Below are 20671 nucleotides of genomic sequence, written 5' to 3' on the forward strand. Positions count from 1 at the left end.
TTGGGAATGTGACAAGTTGCTAAAAAAGTATATGTATAAATGCAATCATTCTCTTTAAAATGTAGAGTAGCACAAGGATAACACAGCATGTTGCTCTATTGAGGACTTCCTGTTTGCCATTTGACTTAGCTGATCATATAAGAATATGACTCTACTTAAAGGTCATGTACAGAATAAGGAAATTGAGGTAACATCTTTATCTTTTGAAAGATCACCCTTTAAGATTTAATGAAATTAGGTTTTGCCACGGTGAAAAATATTACATGAAGTTTTCTGCAGCACTTTTGACTATTTCTGACTATTTTGACAATTTTATTTAGTTTTATTTAAAGTAATTTATGGAGCTGTCTTATTGATCACAGCTGAATATTGTATCTAGTTGATAGTGGCCATTCTTCTAGATTAGTTAATCAGCCCAAGCATACTTCAGTAAGTATAGATTCCTCTGTTAAAAAATAGCATGAATAGCACTTTTTTAATGTAGTCTTCATCTTAAAAATTTCAATTATGCTTCCCAGAAGTATTGTGCCGTAATTCTGTGTGCAGACCTGCCTCTCAGACTCCGTTCTAAGAAGTCATTTCAATCCTGACTATACAGATCCACAAATTAGGTTTTGTTCATTTGTTGCTTATGGGAAATATCTCGAATCACATTTTTGGTGATTTTGGCTCTTAGACGTGTGGAATCAATCGACCCTTTTTCTGAAAAGGGTGATTGTGAATTGCTACCCAATATGAAGAATGTATTTTTTTTTCAAAATCTCCTCTCATCCCAATCCAGAGAGAATCCAATGTCTGCATTAATTAAATCAGTGCACAATGAGATTGCACTTTAAGATGATGTCACTCTTATGGGCTAACTCTCAAACAACTAATTGGCTTCTTTGGCTTCTTCCTGCTACTACTTGATGCTTGTCTACATTCCAGTAAAACATTCAGCCGAGCAAACTTATGAAGATTCCTTAAGTATTTCTGTTTAACACAGCGGTAGATTGGTTGGTTGATTATTTGTGAGAACACTTAGCCAGTAATCACTGCAATCTCTGATAATGCAGTGGTGTTTTGTCCTGGTGTCATTCATAATCTATTGGTTCATTTGAATAAATGGTACTCACTCTTCCCTGCATTTAACCCCTGTGAAATTCAGTAATGGACCTTCCATTGAGAAACAATGTAATACAGATACGATTTCAAAGTTACCTTTGCATTGTTTGGATATAAAGAAATGGTGAGGGGAAGAATAAGTAAATTGGCCATCAGAAAGTTTCTGGTTAAAAATCACACAGACCCAGCTTATAGTCCAACAGGTTTAATTGGAAGCACTATAATCTGGTGTTGTGTGATTTTTAACTTTATATACCCCAGGCCAACAGCAGCATCTCCAAATCAGAACGTTTCTGGCATTGTACAACTATACTTTTTATTACAGGCATCCTGTGGAAACTACACCTTTATACCATATATGGTGACTCCACACAACAAGGTATACTGTTGTGAGAGCAGCTACATGAAGGGATTGAGTGAGCTAATGCAGCCAAATTTTGAGTTGCTGCTTGGACCAATCTGCATGCCATTAGTGGATCGCTTTGTTCAGTTACTGAAGGTTGCACACATCAGTTGCTGGTAGGTGTACCTTTACATACATATTTCATCGCGTCTCTAAACTAACCAAGAAATTTGTCAAAGAAAGCCTCTCTATATTGCTTATTTATAAAATACTCTATAAATGCTAGTTGAGGTATTTGTAATGTGCATTCATCTACTCAAAAGTATTCCTCAGCAAATGTTCAAGAGGTGGTGATAGTTACAGATGTTATTCTTTGTGGCTTTTTTGGTGTTCATGACTTTTTAAAAAATTCCTTCATGGGATGTGGATGTCACTAGTACGGCCAGCATTTATTGCCCACCCATTATTGCCCTTGACTGGCTTGTTGCTGCTTCCATTTTGGAGGGAAGTTAAAGGTCGACTTCATTGCTGTGGTTCTGGAGTGACATGTAGATCAGACCTGCTAAAGATGACCGATTACCTTCCCAATAGGACATTTGTGAGTCAGCTGGGTTTTTATGATGTTTATAGATTGTTTTGTGATGCAGATTATAAATTGAAATCCAATTCCACCAACTGTTCAGGTGGGGTTTGAATCTGTGTCCCCAGCACATTAATTGGGTCAATGATTTTACCTTTAAGCCAGCTTCTCCCCGTGTAATAGATTTAGTTGGAATGGTGCAGATTTTTATCCTGAGCTATGCATTCTGATTGAATAGTTAATACTCATCTAGGTTGAGTAGCGTAGCTACCCATCCAAAGCTTTCATATTCCTTTGGAAAGAATGCAGATTAGTGATAACCATGCTCTGCCGACTGGAGTTTTATCTTCAGTTTCAACAGGAAATCTGGCCTTGATTCAGCACAATTGGGGATCAGGAAGTGAAAAGCCTCTGGCAGATCGATTTTGTGCTTATCTTTTGTGACAGCAGGAGGCAGAGAAGTACATCCTCTTATCCCAAGAGGAAATTTGGATTCGACTGCGAGATCTTCACGGAATCCCTCCTCAAAGCTTACCTGCCGTCTAGTGAATTTTGGTTCTGTTGAGATGACATTGGCTGCTTCCCACCCACATCCTGTTTGTTCTGGGTGGGAAACAAACCTGATGTGAGGCTCAGAAGTTGAGATAGCTTCGCCTGTTTTCTGAAATAATCAAAAAAGTGAGTTGTTGACTTCACTGGCAACCACTCACCCACCCACAGACAACCTGCCTGAAGTTTAAATTGTATTTTTTTTTAATCAAGGCCTACACACTTGTTTTCTACTGGTTAAAATGTGGAATGTGTCAAATTTGTCACAATGAGTCGTGCTGTATTGCTTTCAGATTGTACATGCTCTGAAAATCAGAAATTGAGGTAATTAGAAAGAAAATTCTAATTCTAATTCTACAGTTCAAGTCGCAGAAGTTAATGCTGAGAAACCAAAATATAAAAAAAGTTGTTTTGCTGCATTCTATAAAACATTATAGAGTGGCAAATCTGAATTGAATTCTAGTCTGATTCTCCTACTTGTACCTCCCCTTGATGGCACAGTGCCACTCTCTGGGTGCTGCTTTGAACAAATGAAGACTGCTTTGCTGATTCGAAGAAAGAAAATTAACATGAACTCTCTGGTGATTAGCTGCTTATCTTCCCTATTGGAGTCCAGAGTACACTGCAGTTGGTGAATATCGACTCTGCGTGCTCCTCTTTAGTGCAATGGTCTTGCTAATTTTCTTTCAGATTTTAAACAATAGTGATTTTATTGTTGAGCAGTTTTAAAAATTGTTTTTGTCTCTCTCCCCCTTCCAGACTATTTGACCAACTTTAAAATACATGAAACTACGAATGCCTTTCATGAATTATTTCTTCTCAAACCTATTGTTTGAAAAGTTGTATCAGTAGCCTCTTGAATGTAGAGTGGAATAAAATTTCAGCTCTACAGCACTTCAGACAATGACTGGCTTTTCAAATGCTCTGATCTTTGTTGAGTAAGTGAACGAACTTCATTGGTTGTGAAGTGCTTAAGGTTATAAGACTGGTTTCTAATTGCAATTCCTTTATGAATAATTATCCCGAAATATTCCATGGTGGCTTGTTCACTGTAATGCACCATTGTATTGTCTTTGCATATGTGAGCAAATTATGCAGTTTTGATTAGCCAGCCAGTCATTAATGATTAACTTATCCTGGATTTACAACACTGGTTCATGTTGAATGCTAGGGGATGCTGTCATTACTCAATGCAAAATGTACTGAATGTATTTGGTTCGCGTGCTGGTGTTCTGTTGAATTTGCTGATCTTATCTGGGTAGTGATCATGCATTTAGGTTTTGTCAAGTATTTGAAGAAGAGGAAAAATAATCAGCCAGATTCCACATTTCTGACCCTTCTCCAGCGATCCCGTCATGATTATGCCTGTGTGTGGACATTTGATGAGCTCAGGGTTGGGCTCAGCTGTGATGGCTCCCATGTCTGAATAGCTAGCTGTGATTGCCTCTTAAAACTTATACAAAGTGTGTGTGTGTGTGGCGGAGGGGGGGGGGGGCGGCGAGGGGTGAGGAGGGGGAGAGAGTTGGTGGTGGGTGGTAGGTGCAAGGGCTCAGTGCTTGTGCCAGAAACTGAGTAGTGAGGACTAAATGTGTAATAAGGATTAATGCCCCACTATTTCTTTAATATCTTCAGGAGAATTGGAGAAAAACCAATAGGGAAATAGAGGAATTTCACATCTCTTTACAAAGAATATGGGGAAACAACCAGGCTAAATCTTTCCTTTTAGCTAAGATGAATAGCTCATGTTATTATGATATTATGATTTAATTAGCAGCCTCTCTTTGGAGTTAGGAACGTTGTGTTAATTAGAATATTGTCTTGTCATCTCTACTTTTCCTATTAACTTGTTCCTTTCTCTAATATTTCTGAGTCCTTCTCTGCTGTATGTTACAGGATTTTTCATTAAAGAAAACTTTGTTTAAATGCAAAATGCTACTCTTTATCATTAGAGACAGACAATAATAGCAAGGCAACTGTAAAATACAGTGTTTCTATTAAATCTCAATTCTTTGTTAGTTATATATTGTCATTTCTGCTTCTGTGTGTATGAGGAGTGAGTTCTTTACACTTCAGGCTACGAGAGAACTGATTGAGAACTTTAGGGTGTAGGTTTGCTCGCTGAGCTGTAGGTTTGATATCCAGACGTTTCATTACCTGGCTAGGTAACATCATCAGTGGCGACCTCCAAGTGAAGTGAAGCTGTTGTCTCCTGCTTTCTATTTATATGTTTGTCCTGGATGGGGTTCCTGGGGTTTCTGGTGATGTCATTTCCTGTTCATTTTCTGAGGGGTTGATAGATGGTATCTAGATCTATGTGTTTGTTTATGGCATTGTGGTTGGAGTGCCAGGCCTCTAGGAATTCTCTGGCATGTTTTTGCTTAGCCTGTCCCAGGATAGATGTGTTGTCCCAGTCGAAATGGTGTTTTCTTTCCTCCGTGTGTAGGGCTATGAGGGAGAGAGGGTCGTGTCTTTTTGTGGCTAGCTGGTGTTCGTGTATCCTGGTGGCTAACTTTCTTCCTGCTTGTACCTCCCTTTGTACCTCCCCATCCAGGACAAATATATAAATAGAAACAACAGCTTTGCTTCACTCGGAGGTCGCCACTGATGATGTTACCTAGCCAGGTAATGAAACGTCTGGATATCAAACCTACAACTCAGCGAGTAAACCTACACCCTAAACCTCAACCTGAACTACAAACCTTCACAAACCTTGATTGAGAACTGGTTCAGGCTAGTAGAGGACTGATTCCTGTTCATTAGCAAAATGTGGCCAAGAAAATCCACATTTGAAATACAGGGCAAGAAAAATGTTTAGATGTTTGGATTGAAATGGGATTAGTGTGGTTTGATGTTTGTTGGTCGGCATGTTGGTGGGCCAAAGGGCCTGTTTGTATGCCGTATGACTTTATAGATTCTGTTTAAGTGTCAAATTTTCCATTTGTGGACTATAGCTTTTTATAGGGGGGTTTGTATTACTAAAATGTGTTTCAAAGAATGAGTGGGTATAAGAAATATTGCCCGGAAATATATTTCTTTGTACTTTGCAGTCAGTATTTTCGGGAAACCATCCTGAGTGACATCAGGAAAGCTCGTGAACTGTACAGTGGGAAAGAGTTGGCTGAAGAACTAAAAAGAATAAGGAAACGCCTGGACAACGTTGAAGTTTTATCTGCTGATATTGTTATTAATTTACTTCTTTCCTACCGTGATATTCAAGTAGGTGTGAGGACTTTCTGACATTAAAGACTATGTTTTAATACATTTTTAAAATTCCTATTTGTCAAATCGGACTTGTGTTTATGCTGTATAAAAGCAAAATAGATGTTAGAAATCTGAAATAGGAATAGGAAATGCTGGAAAATCTCTGCACATCAGACAATGCTGAGAGAAGCGAGTTAACCTGCTGAGGTTTCCCAACGTTGGTTGTTTTTATAATTCATGAAGGTTCTATTTACATGGGCTGGATTTTTTTACCTTTTAAGTTTAGATGACCTGTTGTGTCCTCAAAGAACATTTTTAAAAACTGTATAAAAAAGAGCTGTAAATTAGTACTTTTAACTTTTATCATTTGGATGCAAAAGTTAGTGCAACATTTCAAGCAGTGTAGACATTCTCTTCCTTCCCAGCAGCAAGGAATTTCTGAATGCCCAGGATGCCTACAGCAGGTCCTACTCCTGATTATACCATTCTGTGATGAAGTGCCTGTGTCTGGGTCTAAATAGCAGAATCTGGCAACAACTGAGCAGAACGATCTCCTTGCGCGTCCCACTCAGCTGTCATTGAACAAAGCATCCATTCCAAAAGGGCCGTCAAAGCCCTAAGAGTCACTTTTTAAAAAAATTATCCAAACAAAGGAGGGAGTATGAGGAGCATATGGTGTGCCTTCCTCCACAACACAACTGTGGGCCATTCCTAACCTGCCTCTCACGCCCCCCCACCCCCAAGAGCTGTTGGAAGAGTCCTGTTCCAAATTTGTGATCTCCAGGACGGCGAACTTTGCCAAAGAGTTTCTTCATGTTTGAAAGACGTCTGCTGCTGAATTGGCCACAGGCGCCACAGTAGCTTATGTTGTCTGTCATGTTTGTTTAAAATTGTGAGAATCCTCCAGCTATGCCGGACACTGAGAACAAGCCATTAAGGCCCCATGTCAGACAACGTTAACATTTAGGTATAGATACTTCTCTAGAAATGGAAAAACAAGTGCAAATGAACCATACTGAACAACAGCAAAAGGATTAGAAATGAAAAACAAATTTCATACTCTAGTTCAGTGAATTAGAGTAACCAGAGTGAAATGCTCTGGTGAGAAGAGATTGATTTGAGTCACTGAGACATTGATTAAATTTAAATGAAACAGTAAGAAAAGGCATTCAAAGCTAAATTAAGGATAACAAAATGTTTAAATAGCTCAGGTAGTATGGTGGCTATTGGGCAGGTAAAATTTGGAACAGCTCCAGCTTGAAAATGGAACTGAGTTTCGATGTTGAAGAGATTTTAAAATGCAGTTTGATGCCAAGGGTTCCAACTGTCTTGAGAGCAAACTGCTCCAACAGTTAGTCCACACCCAAGTGACAAAGTGGCATATCCCTTCCCTTCTGAAATGTCAACAAATCGCCAGCAGATTTATTAAGAAAAAGCCTTGCTAAAAGCTTTGCACATTTGATATATTTTATAAAGAATTTACAACATAACTACAATTTAATTTTCTATCCTTCATTTCTTTTATCAAGGACTATGATGCAATTGTAACATTGGTGGAAACATTGGAAAAACTTCCAACCTGTGATCTAGTGGACAATCTTCATATCAAATTTCACTATGCTTTTGCACTAAATCGGTAAGACATTATTTTGTTTTAGTTTATGAATTGTCTCTACCTATGTGGGCTTTTTTGAAAATGCCAATTTATAATTATAAAATACTTTGTCTACTCACAGGTTATGCTGATCTTGTCATAGAGTCATAGAGATGTACAGCACAGAAACAGACCCTTTGGTCCAACTCGTCCATGCTGACCAGATATCCCAACCCAATCTAGTCCCACCTGCCAGCATCTGGCCTATATCCCTCCAAACCTGGGCACACTGCTTCTCCTGGTGGTGAAGTGGATGAGTGTTGATGGTGATGGTTATGATGCCAATCAAATTAAATCCTATCAGCAGGATGTTGTGACACTTGAAAGGGTTCAGAAAAAACTTACAAGCATATTGCCTGAGTTGAAGGCTTTGAGCTATTGGGAGAGGGTGAATAGGCTGGGGCTTTTTCCCTGGAGCATTGGAGGCTGAGGGGCTTATAAAATCATCCGGGCATGGATAGGATAAATGGACAAAGTCTTTTCCCTGGAGTGGGGAAGTCCAGAACTACAGGGCAAGGGTTTAGGGTAAGAGGGGAAAGATATAAAAGGGATCTAATGGGCAACTTTTTCTTGCAGAGGGTGGTGTGTGTGTGTGTGGAATGGGCTGCCAGAGGAACTAGTGGAGGCTGGTACAATTGCAACATTTAAAAGGCATCTGGATGGTATCATTGTCTTCTTTTTAAAAAGAAGTAACTTTCAGCTTCCTAATTCTGCAACAGAGTGGTGATATGTCAAGTTGAAGATGTGATTTGCAGTCTCAATCTTTGATTCATAATAGATTAAAGTTGGTATGGGTAATCCAGACACTTTACACAGAAAACCTGTGTAAACAAAGCAGAAGGCTGATGACAGACAGGAAGGCATTTTTATTTTCTTGTGAATGAAACTGCGATAAGTAATTATCCCTTTCTGTCATTCTGTATTCACTCCCAGCTTCTGTACCATGTCGTGAAGAAGGAAGTACCTTGTATGAATAAATTTTGTCCATAAGGTACCCAATTAGATTTCTCATATGTTTTAAAGTTTATCACTAATGGTAGAAATGAGGTAGAGACTAATAATGTTATGGAATACACTAATGGGGAAAACTTACATATATGTATGAATTGGTTCAAGAGAATCTGAAGAGAAGTAATCAAAGGGTGTAATCAACTGTGGATAGCTGTATTAACATCCAAAAAGGAGCAGGCTGCTTTGGCTTCAGCATTCTTATTGGAAGCATTTCTGCATTTTATTAAAGCAAGTTGCGCAATTCTTTTTGAGTTTGCTGTTGGTTGCTTTATTGTTTATGAAAAACGTGCACTGGCATTCACGTCAAACATTGGTATTTCTATAGAATTGTATATTTTTGTGCTGTTATATCTTTCTTTATTGAAAGACTGTTTCTAGGCCTCTAGGCCTGGTCACTTATCTACATGATCTGTGTCCAAAGCATTACCTTCGCTCTAATGACAACCAAGGCCTAAACGTTGATGGCTCTTCACATTTTGCCATCGGCTACACGTATAGATGTCTCTGTGTGGGAGGGGAGAAAAGGCTGGTTGTCTTAAATTTCTCTCCCATCAGGTGCTGAAAGAGGAAGAGGAAAAGTATCAAAGGAAGTTAAACCAATCCCCATTCCTTTCCATATGCTTCTAGCGTTTAAAGATTTTAAACCCTTGAATTTTTTTTTGAAGATTAACACATTTTTGAAGTTATCACAATCTGTTTGGAAATAGTATGTTTGGAATGCTGTGGTACTTAATAACAGATTGCATATGGGTTCTAATACTACGAAACTAAAAGTGACATATTTTTGACAAGTGGTCTATCTTGGTGGTGCTTTTTAGCAGCATGAACAACAGTCACAAAAGGTAGCAGTGATAAGTTTGCCGATTCATTTTAAGTAAATGCATCTACTGTATTGGAGTCTGGAAAGTGCTCTATAATTTATTTAACCAATGTATCCCTATGAGCATACATTATTTCAGGACTGAACCTTCACAAAAGAATTAGAGCTTTACCACCTGCTTGCTGATTCCAAAAGCCAATGCAATATGTTATCCTACATTGAAAATTCCTCAAAATAGATGCAATGTGAAGTTAATGTATGGGCAAGTATTTATCTGGACACCAAAGAGACTTTTTCTTCACCTGCAGTTGTCTGAGTGAATTGTTTGATGGTTCCTCAGTCTTGGCAAAAAATAAATTGACTTGCCCTATCAATGTTTGCATATGTCCAAATGTTCTGAATGCTTTTGCTAATAGTGGAGTCTTATGGGCAGTGAGCAGTATGTCCAAAAGACTGGGTACTGCAACTATGTTCCAGCTCTTCGAAATGGAACTCATATAATTTCTATGATGGGTAGTGTCTGCATTGTTTCCAGGTAACGACAAGTTAGATATTACCTGCTTTGTCCATTCTCAATCCAACCAGAACAAAAGGGAAAAAAAATCAATAAGAATTTCAAGTGTGAAATACAGATTTGTACTACCCTGTGATGGTCTTGTGCCTAATTTAATGCTTTTGTTACCCTGTGTACATAGGTTAATATTTGCTTAACATTTTATCAGTTGTAAGGAAGCCATAATTGGCAATTGCACTTTATTTTCAAGTGAAGTTGAAAGCTTTAATGAATAGGAGGCAGAATTGAAGCAAGAAAGGCCTGAAGGAGGTACAAGGCAGGAATGAAGCAAAACCTGGCCAACTCTATATTATGGCACATTGCCACATGGGTGCACAGACTTCTGACTGCATCACATGGCCTACCACGTGCTGTATGGGTGTCAGTGGAATTTTGGTGGTGGGAAACTGCAATCTGCATCCCATGGGAACTGCACTCTGGTCTAATTTGGACTGGTTGTGGAACAGAGATGGAAATGTGTTGCTGGAAAAGCACAGCAGGTCAGGCAGCATCTAGGGAACAGGAGAATCGACGTTTCGGGCATTAGCCCTTCTTCAGGCTTTTCCTGAAGAAGGGCTAATGCCCGAAACGTCGATTCTCCTGTTCCCTAGATGCTGCCTGACCTGCTGCGCTTTTCCAGCAATACATTTCCATCTCTGATCTCCAACATCTGCAGACCTCACTTTCTCCTGGTTGTGGAACAGGTTGCCTACAGAAGGGGAAACCCAAAATTCCCCTGTAGTACCTGGGCATTGTTGCTGCCTTACACTCATTGCTGAAAATGTGTTGCTGGAAAAGCACAGCAGGTCAGGCAGCATCCAAGGAGCAGGAGAATCGACGTTTCGCGCATGAGCCCTTCTTCATTCAGCCTTACACTCATTAGCAAGCTCTCATTCTTTTGTGAAAAAGGGAAGGAAAAGGCCATATTCTAGCCTTTTAATGTAAGTTTGATGTGTCAGGGAACTGCTGCTGCTGATTGCTTGTGCCTTAGGCTATTATTGCTGAGGATAGGGTGAATCTGTATTTTAATGGCCCAATACTCAAACATTGCCTCTGGCAACCAGGTTTTCACTGAGCTGGGAGGGTTAAAATTCTTAAATGATATTCTTCTTGTAGAGTTTTCAGCTGGTCTTGTAATCAGGTTGGATACTCTTTTGGAGGGTTGGTGTAGACTTGTTGGGCCAAATGGTCTGTTTCCACACTGTAAGGCTTCAATAAAATTCTATAAAACAATACCAAATATGCTGATTGTAATTGCACCAATTCCCTTAAAAGGTGTAGCAAGACTGCCCTACTTTTAGACTGATTGTTATTGCAAAAAGGGTCAGTATTCCATTTGCCTTCTTAACTACTTGTTGCACCACAAGTGATATTTGTGATTCACACACAGCCACACCCAGCTCCTTCTGAACTGCGGCATTCTACAGTCTAATCATTTTAAATAATATTGTTTTTCTTCCTGGCAAGTGGAGAACCTTGTATCTTCCCAAATTTGACTGTATTTGCCAATTTTGTTTTTCACCGACTCACTTAACCTATCTCTCTGTAGACTCTTTGTAGCCTCACAATTTGCCTTCCTGTCAATCATTGTAGCGTCAGTAAATTTAGCTACAGTACAGTTGGATCCAACATCTAAGTCCTGAACATAAATTCAAAAGAGTTGAGGCCAGACCACTGATCCCTGTGGCACTCAACTAGTTACAGTGTGCCAACTTGAAAATAGCCCATCTATCCTGACTTGTTTCCTGTTTGCTGGCCAATTCTCTATCCATGTTAATATATTACTGTCAACACCGTAAGCTCCTATCTTGTGCAGTAACCTTTAGGTGACACCTTCCCAAATGCCTTCTAACACATTCTTGGTTTGTCTCCCATAACTTACTGTTTGCATTGTGGAGAAAACAATGCATTGAGTTGAGATGACTCTTCAGCACAGATGAAGAGTCATATAGATTTGAAACGTTAGCTTGCTCTTTCTCCTGGGATGCTGCCTGACCTGCTATGATGTCCAGCATTTTGTTTTCAGCACAGATTCCAGCATCTGCAGTAATTTGCTGTTTCCTTCAGGTATCGCTGTTTTACTAACTTTCGCTAACCATTGATGGTAGATCCTCCCTTTTAGAATTGTTTATTTCGAGGTGGGAATAAACTTATTCTGAAAATCCCCTTAAATGTCTGTCATTGTGCTTCTATTGATGCATCCCTCAGCCTACTATGCCAGCTCACTTTAGCTAGCTCAGTTTTCTTGTCCATATTGTTGCCCTTGGTTATGTTGAAGATATTAATCTTAGTCCCAGTGTTCTTCCTTTCAAACTGGATGTAAAATTCCACAAATTGGAATTAAGTGATTACAACTTAGGGATACCTTGCAGTTATTCATTAATCCTGTCACATCACACGGTACCAAGTCTGATATAACCTCTTCTCTGGTCAATTCCAGAATATGCTAAATTTCTCATCAAGGCTGCTACGACCAGTCTCATTTTCCAGATACAGTCAGTTCTGCTATAACGTAGTAGTTCTGTTCTCATGCAATCACATGTTATAAGAAGATCGCATAATAGTAGCACCATTTAAACTAATAGGGCTGAAATTGCATTATAACCAATACACGCTTTAAACATTCGTGCTATAGAAACAGTGTCTCCAAAATCGTCAGCTGCGTTATATTGAATTTGCATTAACAAGTCACATGTTATAGCAGAACAACCTGTAAATCACTCATGATTATTGCTATCCCTTTATCTTGAGCACCAAATATTTTCCTCTTGCATACTTCATCCCATATTGTGGATACTGTTATGGGCCTGTAAACCACTTCCACTTGTGACTTCTTTCACCAACTATTCCTCATCTCCATTAAACCTATTCTGCATTCTAATTTCCTTGAGCCAATGAAATGTTTTAACGATTACATCAATGCATCCTTGATTAACATGCTATCCCTCTACATTTATTAACTTTCCATTCTTCTTGAATATTAATTATCCTCAATATTCAGGATTCACTCTTATCATCCTGTAACCAGGCCTCTGTAATAGCAGTCAGGTTTTATTAATTCAATGTGCACTTTTTTTTTGTTTTGTTATGAACACTGCACATTCAGATGCAGAGCATTTTAGTTTTGTCTTTTTTTTAAATCTTGTCAACACCGTAAGCTCCTATCTTAGATGTTGGATCCAACTGTACTGTAGCTAAATTTATTTAGCTATAATTGTTGGTAAATTTGTAGGTTTTTTCTCTCTCTCCTTTTGCCATTCTCTAACCCTCACTTTCCATATTACTATTCTCTTCTCTTACCTTGTCTGTACTCGTTGATATCTGAAACATTGCCACTTCTCTAGTTACATGGTTCACAAGAATACTGATTCCAACATGGCTTAAGTGTAGACCATTGCAATGGTACGGCCTCCAATCTGACACACAGTTCTCTCACACAATCTGAGTCATGTACCCTATGCCAGTTTACATGTAGTTTGAGTAGAAATCCAGAGTTTATAACTTCAAAGTTCTACTTTGAATTCAGTGTCCAACTCCTCATACTCTCTACGCAGAACCTCCTTTCCTAGTTTTATCTATATTTTTGGTACCAACGTAAACCACAACCACGGGATCCTCCCCATCTCACTGCAGGTTCCTTTCCAGCATTTTGCTGATGTTCTGTTCCTGGCATTGGGTGGCCAACACAGCCATTTGGATCTTTGCTGCAGAGAACAGTGTCAATCCCCTCACTACATTCCTTATTACTCCAGGTTCATCTGACTCTGCTCCCCTTTGAAAATTCTACCTTTTATTGTTGCATTTCCTAAGTTTTCTAACTAAAATATACTATTCATGTTTCTCCATATTAAATTACTATCGCTCTACCATTGGTAGGTGTGCCATCCACTACCTCGGTCAAAAATGTCAAAATAAACCCTCACTAAACCTCTCCATCTCTCTTGTCTCTTTTTGAGATGTTCCTTAACTCCTCTGCCCTCTGTCAAAGCTTTCGATAACCTGCTTTAATGTTATCTGATGTGATGAGATGCCATACTTAGGTTAACAATGATGCTATGAAGTACTTGGAAATGTTTTATTCAATAATGTTGTATTAAATCCAATTAATGTTGTTGAAGTAAAATTCAGTCAGCCAGCATTCTGAAACAAATGTTTACACAAAAGTAAGTGTTGCCAGAGATCAATAAACTGGAAGAGTGCTGAACTGGACTCCCAATTTTGAACCCCTTCATATACCCATCTGTTAGTGTAACAGTAAAAGCAAGTCCCTGAAATTTAAAAGAGGAGGCTATCTGTATAAATAACAGAAAGAATGCATGTTAGAGGGCCTGTACAGACATGAGTTCGTAAAATCAAAGCAAAACTTGTGTGCATCAGAAAAACTGGTTCTATGACATTTTTTTGCTAATTACATCTCTATAAATGAAGAGCTCCCCCGTCCGGTTAATTTTGAGCAAGAGGATCTTGGCGAGATTTGTGCTTGATCATGTAATTGCAACATGTGACAGGACCGGGTTTTGATTGGTGTTGAATAAAAGGTAACATCCTTTTAAATATTCAATGTCAGCTAACAATGTGCACTAATTTGCTCCTCTCTATCCTCCTGTTTCCATGCTGCCTCCCTTTGCTGATGACCAGAATTCCCTCACTGACCCCTGCAAACTTTGCCAGGCCACCAAATCCCATTTGCTGACCACCCTCTTCCATGCAGTGCCCCTTTTACTTGTCTCTTTGCATGCTCCTTCTCTCTCTTTGTGCATTCCCCCTCTCTCCCTGCACATGTGCATGCGTGCTGTCTCTCTGTACTCTCTCTTGCCCCCAACACGAACCTTACTCAGCACTTTTTATTGCCAGCTAAGTGAATCGCCTGCAGGTGACTTCTGTAGAGATTCAGCTGATGATTGCTATCAAATGCTATAGATTCTATTATTCAAGTATAAAATACTCAGCTTTTTTTTGTGGATCATTAAATATATGTTTCAAAATGGTACATCTTATTCTTCCCATTTTCCAAGCGTAACCGTATTCCTGATCTTTGAAACTTGTTCAGTAAAGTTCCATCATGTGTCTGGGGACATTTGGACTTTTTATTCTCTTTTCCAATCCTCCTCATAAAATCCTACAGATCCTTCTGTGAACAGCAGTATTACAATTCTTGGCTCAATATCATCTCATGAAGCTTTGTTCTTTTAGACATTTTTGGCATTCCACTTGTGGTTTCAAAGGCTTGACAAGCTTAGGCTCTTCCAACAGAATATAGCAGTGGCCAAAAAGCAAATTACGGCTAGTTCTTGCATTCTCTTGTTGCAACGTAATATTAAACTCATGAGGACTTGATCCACTGATACACCTGTCCCTTTACAAGGATGTGATTGCTACCCTGCTTCATTTGAACAGGCAGACATAAATTATGCGATAGCTTTTTAAATGATAATAATGCTACCAAAGTGAATGCTTGTTTCTCAGCAGTATATTTGAAGAACAAATATAGGTCCCAAAATTATTTTGATGTGATATACATAAGATTGCATTGACTTGTATTGCAAATTTGTTTTGCTTTCTGGGCTACAAGATATTTTCTTAGTCATACATGGGCTGAGAGTGCCTCTGACAAGGTCAGTACATGTTTCCCAGCTCTTATTGCTCTTGCAGTGAGCTGCCACCTTGAATTATTGCAGTGTATGCAGTGTAGGTACATACACAGTGCTTTTAGAGAGGGGCCTTCTGGTTATTGTGTTTGAGAATGTCGCCATAGTACAAGAGGACCATCTGCTCCTCTGTCGTGAGAGAAAGGTGACTGATGGTGATTCTAACCTGACGATTACCTCACATTAGGCAAGTGTGAGTGTTGAGAAGGCAGTGTTCATGGTGATCTTCACTGGTACAGTAATTGAAACCACACTCTTGTCTCTCCGCATGCAAACCAGCCATTAAGTCAATTGAACTTCTTGCGGTTACATCCATAAAGCTGTCAGAGAGCAGCCTCCTGGTTATTGTGTATGTGATGTCAGCATATCCACAGTGCTGGTCAAAGAAGGACCTCTCGCAATGGACTCGGTGACAGTGAAGGAATGGCAATTGTTTTCAAATCTGGATGATATGTGACCTGAAAAGAAACTTGGAGTGGTGCTGCTCCCATGGTCCTCAAGTCGGTGGAACTCACGTTTGGAAGCTGCTGCTGATGGAGACAGGTGACTAGTTACATCTGCACAGTTCTCAAGATATTTAATTCAGTTTCTTCATAACGAGGCTGGTATTTATTTGTGACAAAATCATCACTATTATCTATCAGACTTCTTGGCATTGTCCTCGTGTAGTAATGATATGGAGTGCACAACCTCTGAATCCAAACACTTCACAAAAATGTTTGGAAATCCTGTTGGTATTAAAAAGAATGTCAACGTTGGATGCATACTTAGTGTGTGAGTGCCTGACTTTTAACTCTCAATTCTGGATAGTCGAATCTGTTTAAAAATTCAGCTGTCAGAAATAACACTCGAGTGGTACAAGGTAGGAAGAGATGCCCATTGCTTCCTAACTCCCTCGATTATGGAAAGAGCTGGAAGGGGCTGAGCGTTGCTTGCACATCCATTTCGCAACCTCCCAGACCAAGCGAGGTCCTGAAGTGACCAATTTAAGTGCTGGTTGAGGCCCAATCAATGTGGGCAGGTCACTGGGTTTACACTGCCAGCCTTCCTTAGGGCTCTGGGAGAGTTCATCCCAATTGATTGGGAACTCTGTGCCCTTTGGAAAGCCCTGCTGATGGCATGGGTGGCCCCCAATGTAATTTCTACCCTTGGCACCCCTCCACCCAGCACGCTGACCGTTCCCTTACACTGGCTCAGCCTGACAAGCACACCACGGCCAGTTCCATTTTAGAATTGCCCTCGACATTCACTGCTGCTCCCAAGCTGTCTTGGTTTGTTGTTCAAATTTGTTTACGGGGCATGGGCTTCACTTGCTAGGCCAGTACTTTTTGCCCACTTCTAATGGCCGGTAGACATGATAATGAAGAAAGCATTTAGTATGCTTGCCTTCATTGGCCAGTGCATTGAGTATATGAGTTGGGAGGTCCTGTTGTGACTGTACAGGGCATTGGTTAGGCCACTGTTGGAATACCACATGCACCTTTGGTCTCCCTGCAGTAGGAAAGATGTTGTGAAACTTAAGAGTTCAGAAAAGAATTACAAGGTTGTTGCTGGTGTTGGAGGGTTTTAGCTAAAGGAAGAGGCTGAATAGACTGGGGCTGTTTTCCCTGGGGCATCAGAGGCTGAGGTTTTATAAAATCTTGATGGGCATGGGTAGGGTGAGTAGTTAAGGTCTTTTTCCTAGGGCTCGGGGAGCCGAAAACCAGAGGATACAGATTTAAGGTGAGAGTTTAAAGATTTAAAACTGATCTAGGGGTAACATTTTCATGCAGCTACCAAAAGATGTGGTGGAGGTGGGTACAATTGCAATATTTAAAAGGCATCTGGATGGGCACATGATTGGGAAAGGTTGAGCACAATATGGGCCAAATGCTGGCAAATGGGTCTGGATTAATTTAGGATATCTGGTCAGTGCAGACAAGTTGGACCAAATGGTCATTTCTGTGCTGTATAACTCTGACTCTAAGATTCGGTATCATTTGCAAATACAAAGACTACAAACAGCTCAAACTGTGCGGAACAGGGAATCACTGACAGCAACTTTCAGATTTTCCTGTTAATTGGAAAGTGTGGACATCAGAAGGTGCTGTCAGATTTTAGACAGTGATGAAGATTGCTGATTGTTTTGCTATATTTATAACCAATCAGGGAGATTAATAGCTGCAAATATTTTTGACAATTAATTGGTAACACACAAATCTTTAGTCTTTACTGGTTTTAGTTTTTGTATATTTTACAATATCCCCTTTGGAAGTTATTTAGGTTTTGAAAACATGCAGGCTAAATTTAGGTAGACGCATTAATTAATTTCTACCTTTTTGTTGAAAGCATATCTAAAGTTGTGACTTTTGTTGTGTCTGCCTCAGGTCAATGAGCTCCATGCCGTGAAAAGCAGCCTATAGTCTTACCTTCTTATTTTACTGTACAGTTAGTCAATTCTGCCAAAATGTACAACAATGAATGGTTGTCAAAAGAGTAATGTACCTGGGAATTGTTTTGTGATCAAACCTAGATGTGCAGCTATTATTTTCTGTAGTTTTGTTAGTTTAGTGTTGAGAATACTACTTTAACTTCAAACCTATTTCCCACAAATAACTTCTTTGTTTATAGTTGGTTATCCTTGAGTTCATTGTATGCAGCAGTCCTCTGATATTGTCTCAGTCCTGCTACTAAATGCGTCTCATAGTGCGGGTGGCAAGCATCCAAGTGCTAATTTGTTGCCCAAATGAAAGTCTGTATGAAGTGAAATAACTTTATTGGATGCAATCCTAAAAGAACAATATGGTTTCCATATACAGTGTTTTATTGTGTCCCATAGTGAGTAAAGACTTGGCAAGAGATTGCAACATGTTTAAACCAAATTCTAGCATGCAAATATAAATGGTCAACTTGTTGTTTTACAAGGAATTTGTTGTTTGTGCCTTGTTTGTTTTCATGGTAGCTGAGTTTTTTTCATTGAGAGACTGAGATCAGGGCATGCTGGGTTTGTTTTCTCTCTGCTCAATTGCCGCTGTCTTCAAGATCTGGCAAAAAGCCAGAGATCAAGTGAGGTTGTCTGTTACAGCAGTATGTAAATTTCATGGTAGTAAAGTTTGCTGGCTGCCCAAGGACTGTGTGTCACTAGTTACATTTTTAGCTCCTCTTGTTCGATTGCAAAACAAGTGTAACCAACATGTAAACCATACAACAAAATAATCCTGCAGAAAATGTCTTTGCTAATATTTTCTTACATAACTCAGCTCTTACAGCGGGATTTTTTTTGTTAAACAATTGGTCAGGGCATTGAGTATAGGTGTTGGAAGGTCATGTTGCGGCTATACAGGGCATTGGTTAAGCCACTTTTGGAATACTGTGCAGTCCTGGTCTCCATGCTATATAGAAATTGTGAAACTTTTGAAAGGGTTCAGAAAAGATTCAAGGACGTTGCCAGGGCTGGAGGGTTTGAGCTATCAGGAAAGGCTGAATAGGCTGGGGCTGTTTTCCCTGGAGTGCTGGAGGCTGAGGCTGACCTCATAGGAGTTCATAAAATCGTGAAAAGGACAGGGTGAATAGTCAAGGTCTTTTTCCGAAGGTAGGGGAGTCCAAAACTAGAGGACATAGGTTTAAAGTGAGGGGGAAAAGATTTAAAAGGATTGTTAGGGGCAACCTTTTCATGCAGAGGGTGGTGCGTGTATGGAATGGGCTGCAAGAGGAAGTGGTGGCGGCTGGAAAATTACAACATTTTAAAAGGTATCTGGATGGGTAAGTGAATGGGAAGTGTTTAGAGGGATATGGGCCAAATGCTGGCAAATGGGACTAGATTACATTAGGATATCTGGTCGGCGTGGACAGGTTGGACCAAAGGGTCTGTTTCTGTTCTGTACAACTCTGAATCTGTGCTGGCAAGTCATGACAGCAAAAGCGGAGCTTACTTTGTTCTATTTTAAATTGACTACTATGTTCTCCCTTCTTGAGCTGCATTCATAGGCCATGTATTCTGTTTATATATTGTTTTACTGTCAAGCCTGGCACATAAGATAATCCCGTCTTTGGAACCCCAAAATCTATATACTCAGTGAGTTGCCATCCCCTTCCCCTTATTCAGCCATGACATGCTATCTCATTGGGACTTGATTCCTCACCCACAAATGGATGTTTTACTTACTGGTGTCTTATAAATGGGTGAGGAGGACCTGCTGCGCTTTTCCAGCAACACATTTTCAGCTCTTATAAATGGGTGCAAAGGCTCAAGCAGGCAAGGCAGCTTGTGGAGATGCTCAGGAACTTAGGGCATGCCCACACAGAGCAAATTCTCTCTCTCTCTGTGATCCCTCTCTCTCGATCTCTCTCTCTCTCTCTCGATCTCTCTCTCTCTTGATCTCTCTCTCTCTGATCTCTCTCCCTCTGATCTCTCTCCCTCTGATCTCTCTGATCTCTCTCCCTCTGATCTCTCTCTCCCTCTGATCTCTCTCTCTCTGATCTCTCTCTCTCTTCCTCTGATCTCTCTCTCTCTTCCTCTGATCTCTCTCTCTCTCTCTCTGATCTCTCTCTCTCTTCTCTCTCTCTCTGATCTCTCTCTCTTCTCTCTCTCGCTCTGATCTCTCTCTCTCTCTCTGATCTCTCGCTTTCTCTGATCTCTCGCTCTCTCTTCTCTCTGATCTCTCTCTCTCTCTGTGATCCCTCTCTCTCGATCTCTCTCTCTCGATCTCTCTCTCTCTTGATCTCTCTCTCTCCCTCTGATCTCTCTCTCTCTCTCTCTGATCTCTCTCTCTCCCTCTGATCTCTCTCTCCCTCTGATCTCTCTCTCTCCCTCTGATCTCTCTCTCTCTCTGATCTCTCTGTGATCCCTCTCTCTCGATCTCTCTCTCTCGATCTCTCTCTCTTGATCTCTCTCTCTCTGATCTCTCTCCCTCTGATCTCTCTCTCTCTCCCTCTGATCTCTCTCTCTCTCCCTCTGATCTCTCTCTCCCTCTGATCTCTCTCTGTGATCTCTCTCTCTCTCCCTCTGATCTCTCTCTCTCCTCTGATCTCTCTCTCTCTGATCTCTCTCTCGATCTCTCTCTCTCTTGATCTCTCTCTCTCTGATCTCTCTCCCTCTGATCTCTCTCTCTCTCCCTCTGATCTCTCTCTCCCTCTGATCTCTCTCTCTCCCTCTGATCTCTCTCTCTCCCTCTGATCTCTCTCTCTGATCTCTCTCTCTCTGATCTCTCTCTCGCTCTGATCTCTCGC

The 20671-nt window shown here is 40.2% G+C and overlaps 1 protein-coding gene across 1 annotated transcript in view; it reads left to right on the forward strand.

Moving 5' to 3' along the window:
* map3k5 (mitogen-activated protein kinase kinase kinase 5) overlaps positions 1 to 20671 on the forward strand; it is a 189942-nt gene that overhangs the window by 57391 nt on the left and 111880 nt on the right. Inside the window, exons 4-6 of the mRNA XM_043685981.2 lie at positions 1430 to 1623; positions 5624 to 5792; positions 7307 to 7413. Coding sequence (XP_043541916.1) covers positions 1430 to 1623; positions 5624 to 5792; positions 7307 to 7413 — 470 coding nt within the window. The remainder of the gene's footprint in view (positions 1 to 1429; positions 1624 to 5623; positions 5793 to 7306; positions 7414 to 20671) is intronic.

Source organism: Chiloscyllium plagiosum, unplaced genomic scaffold (genome assembly GCF_037043375.1).
Source record: "Chiloscyllium plagiosum isolate Xiang-an unplaced genomic scaffold, Cpla_swu_hap1 HiC_scaffold_3, whole genome shotgun sequence".
NCBI lineage: Eukaryota > Metazoa > Chordata > Chondrichthyes > Orectolobiformes > Hemiscylliidae > Chiloscyllium > Chiloscyllium plagiosum.